Genomic DNA, 13026 nt, shown 5'->3' with positions numbered 1-13026 from the left:
ACTCACCGCAAATCACCTTAAGAAAACTTAAAATGCCCTTAAATCTTAGAAAGACCCTTGGTACATATTTCTCCACATTTGGCAATAATCTTAAACATTTACATAATATTACAATAATGAGTTGTAAAAATTAAAGTCATTTTTATAAACCTTAAATAATTAAAAAAAATTTTTGATTAACCCTGTGATGAGAAGTAATGAATTATCTTTCTATTCTCTCTATAGATAATTACAGTACAAAGCCATTGTTGTATGAAGAGATGATCATGGGTATAAGATAAACACGTCAGGGAAAAATATACAGACATGTCAGAATTTATATAATCCAAATATTCTATTTTTATGTTAGTAGGATTTGCTAGGTTCCTTTTAGATTTGTCATTTTTGTAATTTATTTCCCTCTTCTAGATAAATGTTTATTTTAATATTTTGTCTTGTCTTCATTATTTCATTTTCTTTTCTTAAAGAGAAATTGTATAACTTTCAGGCACCCAAAAATCTAGATCTAAATAGCTGTGTAATCTTGAGCAAGAGTCTAATCTCTGTACCTCAGTTTCCTCATTTTCAAAATGTGGATGATAATAGTGCCTATCTCATAAGATTGTTATAAAGATTAATTGAGGTAATAATATATAAAACATTGGGCATAGCGCCTGTTAGATAAGTAAGTACTCAGTAATGATACTCATAGTAAGTACTCAGTTAATGATAATGATTGCTATTAATATTAGTGTTAGTTTAATAGCTGCAGAAGAATAATGGAGTAAAAGAATTATGACACAATATCATAAATAATAATTTTGTATACTGTTAGTATTTGCTAGGAAATATTCTCTTAATCCAGAACCAATGCATTCATGTGTGTTTCATTTGTTTGTTTTTTGGTGGACAAGACATTTTTTAAGAAGAAGTAATTTTGATCTATTTTTAAGAAATGCATAACATGCACATAAAAATGTGAGATTACATTTTTATTGGTTGAGCAATACGTACCTAATTGTTGCGCTAGATATAATTAACATGAGCTCTAATTAGTTATTTGTTTTATATCTAGGGCAAATTTCTTAACCTCTCTGCTTCCCAGATTCTCCACTGACTGAAAGGTAGACAAGGGTCCCTTACCTGGAAGGCGATTGTACACCATGCCATCTTCTCCTCCACCACAGCACTCTAAATCTTTGCTCACAATCTGTCCATCACAGCACTGCTGGCCGTGGCCATCATGAAGCCTCCCAGCACAGCAAATCTGGTTTCCTGAGGCGGAGTACGGCATTCTGCCACAGCAGGAGTCGCCGATGCCAGTGGAAACCCGATGGTGCTCTTCATCTGGACAGCATACTTCACCTGTCAATTTAGGACAATAAGCATCATTGCATAAGTTAAAAAAATATGCTTTGACTCACAACTAAATTTTATCACAATCATCTTGCAGATGCCAAATGGTTGACAGAATGACTAGAAAGAATATCATCATATTGGAGTTGCAGAATCTCAATACGTCAAAATTTTTGCATTAAAGATGTATAAACATGTGTCTATTCACATACACACATGCCAACTTAGAGGTAAAACTATGTTTCCCATTTCCTCTCTAACCCTTAATAAATGAGCACATTATGTCTGGTGACATAGATTAAGTGACATTACAAAAAAATTTGTCTACAAATGATTTTCTATCTATTTAGTGTAATTTCTTTTTTTTGGAAAGTGGGGTGGATTCAGAAATGAACTCTTGATAAATTTTTATTGTCTATGATTATAATTTTTTAAACCAAACTATATTTATTTAACCAAATGAAATACTTCCGATGGGAAGGTCAATTAAGTGAGAGGAGGTAAACACACTATATTCAAGTCAGCACATGAGTGCTTTGCTGAGCTACAGCAGACACTGAATTTCGCTAATGTAGTTACACCCACATTCCTTTTTACATGATATTCTGAGAAACTTGAGATAAGAATAAAATAATCTCTTGGCTGGTGCCTTGGGATCAAAGGGTTGAAATATTCCAAATATCATCAGTCAGCTTTTTATTTATTTTTATAAAGAGGCTTCTAAAAGACAGGAAAACTCTAAAAGACAGAAAAATTTTAAAATTTCTTCCCTTAAGGACACCTTAGAAAAGACCAATTACAACTTGGTGGATCTAAAATTCAAACTTCATCTTTCCTCTCAATCTCACGACCCACCTCTGTGTTGACCTCCCGCCTAGCCTCCGGACTTGACTTCCTCCTCCCCCTTGCTTTATTCCTTCTTTTCTTCCTCCACCCTCAACAGACCCTCTTCTCTTTCCTTCACTTTCCCTTCTTAATCATATCTTTCTCCCTGGACAATATCCCTTATTATATCTTATAAAGGATGTGAGAATGATGACCAACGTGGCAGGTCTTATAGCTTTAAATCATAGTCTAGATAAGATTTAACATAATCCAGTTAATGACTTGCAAAAACTTCTTAAGAAAAGGCAGAAGTTCCCTGAAGAATTTAGGATTGCCTTAGGAATTTATAGTCTGGATTCCCTGATCTCTGTCAATTAGTTCATCTTTGTGGGATGCCAGGATATGCCAAAATTTGGTTAGTATAAGCAAGATGAATTGCTTACCAAAATGATATTAATAATACAGGACAACATTTAACTATGGATAGATATACAAAGAGTATAAAAATAGGACAAAAACTCTTAATAGCTATCACTGAGGTCTTTCTTGTCCAAAATTCATTGGTCAAAAATTCATCCCACTAGATAAAATGGACAAACTACACAAAAATACACAACCTACCAAGTCTGAATCATGAAGAAATAGAAAATCTGAATAGAGTTATAACTAGTAACAAAATTGAATCACTAATCAAAAGCCTCCCAACAAAGAAAAGCCATGGACCAGATAGCTTCACTGGTGAATTCTACCAAACTTTTAAAGAAGAATCAACATAAATCCTTCTCAAACTCTTCCAAAAAATTGAAGAGGAAGACATACTTCCTAACTCAATATATGAGGCCTGTATTACCCCGATAACAAAACCAGACAAAGACACTTCAAGAAAAGAAAACTACTGGCCAATAGCCCTTATGAATATTGACGCAAAAATCCTCAACAAAATGAATTCAACAGCACATTAGAAAGATTATACAGCATGACCAAGTGGGATGTATTCCTGGAATGCAAGGATGATTCAACATACAAAAATCAACCAATGTAATGCACCATAACAACAGAATGAAAGAAGACAAACACCTAGTCATCTCCACTGATGTAGAAAAAGCATTTGAGAAAATTCAGCATTGTTCTATTACAAAAACATTCAACAAACTGTGAATAGAAGGAAACTACTTCAACATAATAAAGGACATATATGAAAAACTCACAGCTAACATTATATTCAACAGTGAAAGCCTTCCTTTGAAGATCAAGAAGAAGGCAAGGATGCTGACTTTTGCCACTCTTATTCAATATAATATTGGAAGTTATGGCTAGAGCAATTAGGCAAGAAAAAGGAAAAAAGTCATCCAAATTGAAAAGGAAAAAGTGAAATTATCTCTGATCACAGACAATACAATCTCATATGTATAAAACCCTAGAAATTCCACACACAAAAAAATTTTCTTAAAATTAATAAATGAATTCAGCAAAGTTGCAGGATACAAAATTAACACACAAAAATTAGTTATGTTTCTATACACTAAGACTAAACAATCTGAAAAGGAGTTAAAAAAACAATTCCATTTCATAATAGTATAAAAAATATTTAAGAATAAGCTTAACCAAGGAGGTGAAATAATTGTACACTAAAAACTACAAAATGTTGCTCAAAGAAATTAAAGAAGACACAGATAAATAGAATGACATCCCATGTTCATGGATTAGAAGACTTAATATTGGTAAGACATCAATACTACTCAAAGTGATCTTCAATTCAATGCAGTCCCTATCAAAAATATCAGCGATATCAGCAATACTTTTTGCAGAAATAGAACAATCCATCCTGAGATTCAAATGGAATTTCGAGGGACCCCAAATAGCAAAAACAATCTTGAAAAAGAATGAAGTTGGAGGTCTCACACTTCCTGATTTCAAAACTTACAACAAAGCTATAGTAATCAAAACAGTGTGGTCTTGGTACAAAGACAGACATATAGACCAATGGAATAGAATAGACAGCCTAAAAATAAAACTTTGCATATATGATCAAATGATTTTCAACAAGGATGCCAAGACCATTCAATTGGGGAAGGACCATCTTTTCAACAAATGGTGCTGGGAAAACCAGATATCCAAATGCAAAGAATGAAGTTGAATACTTACCTTATACTATATACAAAAATTAACTCAAAATGGATCCAAGACCCAAATGTAAAAGCTAAAACTATAAAATTCTTAGAAGAAAACATAGAGGAAAAGTTTAATGACATTGGATTTGGCAATGATTTTTTGACTATAACACCAAATGCACAGGCAACGAAAGAACAGATGAATTGTACTTCATCAAAATTAAAAAGTGTTATGCATCTAAAGACACTATCAACTGAGTAAAATGACAATCCACGGGAGAAAATATTTGCAAATCATATATCTAATAATGGATTAGATGGATAATAATGGATTTATATATTCTGGATAATATCCAGAATATATAAAGAACTCCTACAACTCAAAAACAAAAAATACAAAGCATCTAATTAAAAAAATGGGCAAAGGATTCATACAGACATATCTCCAAAGAAGATATACAGATGGCCAACAAGCACGTGAAAAGATGCTCAACATTACTAATTGTTAGGGAAATGCATATCAAAATCACAGTAGGATGGCTGTTATTTTTAAAAAAAACATAGAAAATAAGTGTTAGCAAGGAAGTGGAGAAATTGGAACCCTGTGCATTGCTGCTGGGAACGTAAAATGGTGCAGCTGTTGTGGAAACCACTATGGTAGTTCCTCAAAAAATTAAACATAGAATTACCCTATGATTCAGGAATTCCACTTCTGGGTATATAGCTAAAAGAATGGAAAGCACGGACTTGAACAGACATTTGTACACCAATATTTATAGCAGCATTATTCACAATAGCCAAAAGGGGGAAACAACCCAAATGTCTATCAACAGATGAATAGATAAACAAAATGTGGTATATACACACAATGGGATATTATTCAGCCTGAAACAGGAATGAAATCCTGACACATGCTACAACATTGATGAACCTTGAAAACATTAAGTGAAATAAGCTGGTCACAAAAGGACAAATATTATATGATTCTGCTTAGATGAGTTACCTAAAGTAGTCAAATTCATAGAGACAGAAAACAGAACGGTGGTTGCCAGGGGTTAGGGGTGAGGGACAATGGGGAGTTCATGTTAGATGGGTATAGAGTTTCAGCTTGGGAAGACAAACATGTTTTGGAGACGGTGGTGGTGATGATTGCACAACAATGTGAATGTATTTAACGCCACTGATCTGTGTACCTAAAAATGGTTAAAATGATACATTTTATGCTATGTATATTTTACCACAATAAAAAAAAATCCAGTTCCATAAACAGGGAAAACATAATTCCATGCCTGGTTTCAGAGACTGCTTAAATACCACCCTCCGGGAATACTCTGGTCTCAACAGAAGTGAAGATGATATGACAACTTCCCAGAAAACAGAAGGTAAGATATCAGACTGTCCCTCCTCTCTAAATTGCAAGAGCTTGCTGGGCACTTGGAAGATACTTTGGCTCAGAAAAAAGAAAAAAAAATCAGACAAAATTAATACCTTTTCAGATTACACAATTAGATAAAGCCAAGAACAAGGACACCTCTATGTCTAATCGACACAAAGATAACTGTCAATATTGTAAGGAAAAGGGACATTAGAAGAACACTTGCTCTACTTTAGCTAGAAAGATAGAATTGAAAAAGGAAAAGGACGAACATTGACAGAACAACCCCTCTCTGTGCAAGCAGCTGCTCTGGTCTATCCATCATTGCCCTTAACACGAAACAGAGAAGTTTTCATGGAGTTGTATAAATTGAAGGTTTCATATCTAATTGATATTGACTCTACATTATCTACCATAAATTCTACTACTTTTCTATCATTCCTTCCTAGGAATAATCAAACCGTCTTAGTGGTAGAAATTTCAAATACCTCTCAGACTCTGCCTTTGTCGTTTTTTTTTTCCCTCCCCAAATCCCAGTCCATGCTTGTATATCCTAGCTGTAAGTCCTTCTAGTTCTACGTGAGCTGCCGCCACAGCATGGCAGCTGACACATGGGTGGCGTGGTTCCATGACCAGGAAACAAACCGGGCCGCCAAAGTGGTGAGAGCGCCAAGCTTTAACTCATCAGGGCTGGTTCATGCCTTTGCCTTTTCTTAATCTCTCTTGAATCAACACACTTTTCTGTTTAGTAATTCCACTCCAGTACATCTGCTGGGAGGAGATCCACTTTGTCGATGGGATGCCAGTATTAAATGTGGACCCCAAAGCCTCTTTCTGGAACTCCCAGGAGAAGAATCCCCAGTCTATAATTTGATGGTGGCACAGACTGATCACCCACTACCTGATGCCTCCATGACCAACATTTCAGACCTTGACTCTATCTTCAAGAGCCTCTGGGGCAAGGAAAGTTCAGATATGGGATTCACGGAGCAGGCTAAACCCTTACAGGTCTCTATAATCAGGCTATGCCCTTCTTGAAACTGACCCAAAATCTATTAAAAAGAAAAAGGCAGCCATTGAATAATTGTGGCCATCGTATCCACATAGCTCCAGAAAGGACTTGTTATCCACTGTAGTAACTCTTATAATATACAATCCATTCCATCAAAAAGATAATTGACTTGTATACCACGTTGTCCAAGATTTAAGGGCCATTAACAAGATCGTGCTTCCTCACTTCCTTGTAGTTCCCAACTCTAACACCTCCTATCTCCAATCCCTGAGACAGTTGCTTAATTTAGAGTTATAGATCTAAGCTCAGCTGTTTTGCTTATTTTCTTACACTCAGACTCACAGTATCTTTTGGCATTCACTTGGGACAGTTATGCTCCAAGAGTTTACAGAAATGCTCTCTTAATTCTCACAATTGCTTAGCCATAACCTTAGTGTGGTAAGCAGAATGTGGCCTCCCAAAGATGTCCACATCTTAATCCCTGGAATCTGTGACTATGTTATGTTACATGGCAAAGGGGAATTAGAATAGCAGAGGGGGCCCAGCCCAGTGGCGTAGTGGTTAAGTTCATGTGCTCTGCTTTGGTGGCCCGGGGTTCACAGGTTCGAATCCTGGGTGCAGACTGATGCACTGCTCATCAGGCCATGCTGTGGCAGCCTGCCACATACGAAATGGAGGACAATGGGCATGGATGTTAGCTCAGGGCCAATCTTCCTCAGCAAAAAAAAAAAAAAAAAGCAGATACAATTAAGTTTGATAACACGATGTAAGAAAGGCTTGACTGGCCATTGTAGCCCTGGGAGATGGAAGGGAGCCACTAGCCAAGGAATGTGGGCAGCTTCTAGGGGGTGAAAAAGGTAAGAAAATGGATTCTCTTCTCCAGAAGAGGATGCGGCCTGGCTGACATCTTGATTTTAGCCCAGTGAGATCCCTTTGGAACTTCTGACATTGAGAAATATAAGATAACAAATTTGTGTTGTTTTAAGCCACTAAGTGTGTGGAAATTTGTTATGGTAGCCCTAGGAAACTAATATACTGAAGATATTAGATTTCCTCTATAAAACCCCACTCTTATACAATGTGTGGATGAATTTGTTATGTTCCCCAGAGAGTCTTGAAAAACTGAATCTCTATATCTGTTGACTTTGTGGTAGCACAAAGTCTCCAAACATCAATTTTTTCATAAAAAAGCACATTTTCTAGGGTCTAGATTCTAGACTGTGACATCATGCAAAATGGAAAGTCTCTTTCTCTTCAAAGGTTGGAAGCTATTCATGACTTTCCTCAGCCGATTGCCAAAAGTCAGCTTAGATAAAGGATTGCCTGGTCTCACAGAATCAGTGAGAATCAACAAGGATCCTTGTTCTCATAGAATCTCAATGTCCATTAGATATTTGATTCTTAGTTTTTGTGAACCGGTTGCCCCTTTATCGGATCTGATGAAAGTGGACACACCTGAGTCTTTGTTCTAGCCTGATTCATAAGAGACTGTCTTCTGTCACTTAAAGGATGCCTGTTAACCCCCTTTACTCTTACGCTCCCCAGTTACTGTAAACCTTTCCTTCTATCTGCACGTGACAGATGGGGCAAGCTTTGGGGGCTCTAACTCAGGAGCTCAGTCGAAACTAAAGACATTAGTCTCCCGCTAATATTACTTAAAGTAACGTAATGAAGGTCACACAACTAAAAAGTGAAAGAAATGGGATGTGAAGCCAGGTAGTTTGACTCCAGACTCCATGATCTTATCTGCTAATTACTCAGCAAAAAGCCATCAAAACCCGTACCAAATTTTTTCCTTTATTAGAATATGATCATATAAACTATTACCTGAAATAATAAGCCTAGTCTGACTAGGACATTTTTGCTTGTTTTCTTTTAATAGGGATTTTCAGTGTAATTTTAATGGAGATATATTTGCTTTCTGTTCTACCAATATACTAGAAAAATATATTGTTACATGTATGAAATCATCACATTATTATATAACACAATATCTCTAATGGCTCAATCTAATATTTGATCTTGAAAATTCCAATCTCGATTAGCTGGGTGACTTGGCCATATTCCCATGTCTCACTTTCCCTATTTGTAAAATGGAAATAGAATTCTAAGGCATACTCCTTTTTGTAAAATTTATTTTAAAAAATATCATCCAATAAAATTGACCTTTTTTGGATGCATAGTTCTGTGAATTTTAACACAAGAATACAATCAGATACAAAAAAGTTTCATTACCCCCAAAACCCCTTTATAGTCACATCTTCCTCCCACTCATGACCCTTGGAAATCACTGATTTGTTCGCCATCATTATAGCTTGTCTTTTCATGTATGTTATGTAAATGGAATCTCATAATACATAACTTTTTGAGACTGGTTTCTTCTATAGTTTGCTCCTTTTGATTGCTGTGTAGTATTCCTCTGTATGGTTGTACCACAGTTTACCTGTTTTACCCACCAAGGGACATTTGAGCTAGTTCTAGTTTTGGGCAATTATGAATAGAGCTGCTGTAAACATTCATGTGCAGGTTTTTGTGTAAGCAAACGTTTTCATTTCTCTAGAGATAATACCTAGGAGTGCACCAAAGCATACTCAATTTTCACTCAAGATCGAATTCCTAGAATGCAGAGGATAGTTGGCTTAGCTGATAGTGTAACTACGGGCCCTCTAGGACCAGTTCAAACTAACCCCAACTCATCAACAGAGTCATTGAGTTGTTTTTCAGGGGCAGTGAGCCAAAAATGCCAGTCACATAGCCAGAGCATGCACAGAGGAGAAAATCTTGACCTGAAATAACATCTGGAACCAAAGATTCTTCCCCCACGGAACCAAAAGGACCAGGACAGGACTGGAACTTGAAAGTTGCACTCTTATCAGAAGCAAGGGTCCATTGTCCAGGAAGAGCCAGTGTTAAAGCTCCTTTCCACACCTTACCATAAATGTTTAAAGCCCTCCAATCGAAAGCTGCCCCACCACACTTCCATGTATCAGCCTATTCCCCCTAACCTCTTAAATTTTGCCCCAAACCCTGGATTGGGGAGACAGATTTGAGAGCCTTGCTTCCTGCCTCCTTGCTGGTTGACCTCACAATAAAGCCTTTTCTTGTCTCAAAAACCAATGGCAAATTATTGGCTTTTTATGTGCATCAGGTAGAGAACTCCCTTTTTGTGTGGTAACAATAGTCTTTGAAAGGATCCTATAATGTAGTATCTACAAGTAGAAGGGAACTTACAGTATTTTTCGTGATGATTCTACGAGGGGCCAATGAAGTGAGCAGTAACATTACCGTATTTGTTACATTCCTCTGGGTAAAAGGATTTTCCTGTTTGGTCTGAAATGTAGTTGCCATATTTCTTAAATCTCTATAGCTAGAGAACACAGTGTCCCTCACTGGCAAACTTTCTCTAATATAACATGTCACATGGTTCAGGGGCAGCATCAGTTAATTAAACATCACTTAGGACAATGGTGGGCTTAGAGGAAACATAGTGTACACATCTATGTTGGGGAAAACCAACAATTTTTTTTATAAGCCTCTTTTGAGTATAATAAATGTTAATTGGTTTGGATAGTTTAGCCATATTTCACTGAATTCCTCAGAATCTTATTGAGTTACTGATAGAAGAAAAGGCTTTATAAAAAGAGATGTGGATTATACCAATGAGAAGTAAAACTGATTTTTTACCCTCAAAAGTGGGCTATTAGACATAAGATACAAGGATCAGTCACCTTCTCATTAACCTCTCAAAATGAACCTATTTCATGAGACGCTTGAAAATGTTTTCTCTCTAAAAGCTACCATGAAGTCTTAACAGTTAATTGTTATTCTTATCAAAGAATGACCCACATTAACATTTAGCTTGAGGTCATTAGCATATTTATAAAAAAAGGGGAGTGAAATGAGCATTCTTTTCTCTGCTACTCTTTGTTATGGGGTGCTATGGAGAAAAGTTGTGAGGAAAAAATGAAGTAAATATTATTAACCAATATTTCAGACATCTATAAATAGCAAAGTACCATCTCAGCCTTGAAGTGGTAGACTACTGATTGAATTTTAATTACATTTAGATACAAGATGGTTTGGGGTCACTGTCCTTTCTTTCTTGATGTAAACAGTGTTAAAGTAGTTAACAAAGACCACTGGCTGGGGATAGAGATCACAATACATTGTCTTCATTCATGTACATGGAGATTAATGATTAGAGCAAAACAGTATTTTCGATTATTCTATAAGACTGAATTTTTTTTTCTTGACACCATGGTAGGCATTTTAATACTGTGAAAAATGAACTATTTAAAAGGAATCCAAATGCGGGCCGTGCTCAACAGTTTGGCAGATATTAAAATGCTTGAGGTCTGAGTGAGCATGTGTCAAGATACAGATCATGGAGGTTTTAAAAACTCTTGTTTTAAAAATTACTTGTTAAAAAGTTTTACATAATATTGGGCCAGCCAAGTGGCGTAGTGGTGAAGTTAGCCCGCTCCACTTCCACGGCCCAGGGTTCGCAGGTTCAGATCCCAGGCGTGGACCTACGCACTGCTTATCAAGCCATGCTGTGGCAGGCGTCCCACATATAAAGTAAAAGATGGGCACAATTGTTAGCCCAGGGCCAATCTCCCTCAGCAAAAGAGAAGAATTGGCAACAGATGTTAGCTCAGGACTAATCTTCCTCACCAAAAAAAAAAAAAAAGTTTCACATAATATCAATAAATGACATTTGAGCTTCCATGGCATATTTCATCTTCAGGGAAAAAATGTTAAATTTTATTGGGAAATAGAACAAAAGTAGATTGTTTTCTTAGTTTAAAATCTGTCTTTTTGTGTTAGGATTGAGTAAAGTGACAGTGTTAATAGCCACAATAAATGCAACCAAGTATTTTTCACCAATTTCAAGGAATAGATGATATTTTCCAGAGTTTGAACAGTTAATTGCAAATAATAACTTATCAAAAATTTTGATGTGACTTAGAAATGAAAACACTATTATTTAGCTCTATGCTAGACTAGAGAAAAGCCTAATATGGTCTATTGGTCTGAAGAATGGGAAGAATGAGACAACAGAAAATTTCCATCTCCTGTATGTAATTATAATTTGTAAGGCAATTCTTTGCAGGAGAGGGAAGATAGAAAGTATAGTTAAAAATTCCCAAAGTATAAATTATTTTGAGAGCATAAAGCATTTGACAGTGATTAGTTGCCAACACTATAATTTGTGATATAAAGAAGTTAACACTATTCTGCAAAATCCTTATTTCCATCACCATTGTGCTTTCCTACTTGGAAAATCCAGTTGATTAAGAGTTATTCAATTATGAAAATATTTTTGCACGAGAATCAGAAATAACAGTACTGTTACAAAAACAAATTTTTCTATTAATTTTGAGGGAAAATTATGAAGAATAGAGGATCTTTGCCTTGAATAAACTTGCATAGTATTTAATCACTTCATCTTCCCCTTTTGCTCTAGTGTTTTGCAAAAGAGATGCTGGGTGAGACAATTTCTCCTTTCACATACCTTGGATGGATATATTTATACCAAACACAAAGATACATTGAACAATACCTGAGTTAACTAGCTGTTTGGCCATAAATTTCATGCTAGACTATATACTACAGATGCTAAGTTATAATATTGTACACCTGAAATTTACATAATGTTATACCAATGTTACCTCAATTAAAAAAAAAAATGTGTGTTCTCAATGGCTTTTCCAGGATAAATAGTAACTGACAGTGGCAGTAATGAAGACGTTTAGAAGTTTGGAATAGTCATTTAAAAACGGTATTAACACGTTTTGGTTATATCAGAATAAGTAGAGTGCAAAAGAGCATAGATTTTAGAGAAACACACTGAGATTTGCATTTCAGCTCTTCCCTCCCATCTATGTGAATCTGGGTATGTTATTGATCCTCTCCGAACCCTTTCCTTATTTTTAAACTTAAGATAAAACACCAATCTCCTACAGTTGTGAAAGATATATAGGGTATCATATACAAAGACTTGACGACAGAGCCTGCCAGAGACTTGGTGTTTTATAAATACCAATTGTTATTATTTTTATTCTCAATTACATTCACTGGACAATTGTTTTGTGTAGTTGAAATTTGGAAAATGTCTTATTCAGTTGTTTGATTGACAGAAGGAAAAAAAAAGGTGAGGAGAGAAAAATCCCTGTTTGCTACTCTTTGCTGCCCCTTATCCTTCCTTCTGCCCCACCTAGCCCGACAGCAGACTAGTCTTAGATAAATGGAATTTGTGGTAATAGTCCACCCAGAAACAATGCATGCATCGTTCAGAATAGAAATGGAGGAAATGGAGAACAGCTTTGTGGAGTGGAACACAAATTCATAGCGTTTATGGTGAAAAT

General features: G+C 35.9%; 1 protein-coding gene across 1 annotated transcript in view; it reads right to left on the bottom strand.

Moving 5' to 3' along the window:
- USH2A (usherin) overlaps window positions 1-13026 on the bottom strand; it is a 747185-nt gene that overhangs the window by 169535 nt on the left and 564624 nt on the right. Inside the window, exon 49 of the mRNA XM_058533703.1 lies at window positions 1123-1344. Coding sequence (XP_058389686.1) covers window positions 1123-1344 — 222 coding nt within the window. The remainder of the gene's footprint in view (window positions 1-1122; window positions 1345-13026) is intronic.

This window comes from Diceros bicornis, chromosome 38, assembly GCF_020826845.1.
Source record: "Diceros bicornis minor isolate mBicDic1 chromosome 38, mDicBic1.mat.cur, whole genome shotgun sequence".
In the NCBI taxonomy this organism is placed as follows: Eukaryota; Metazoa; Chordata; class Mammalia; order Perissodactyla; family Rhinocerotidae; genus Diceros; species Diceros bicornis.
The sequence above is the reverse complement of the archived record's forward strand: the minus strand, read 5'-3'. Positions and strand labels throughout refer to the sequence as shown.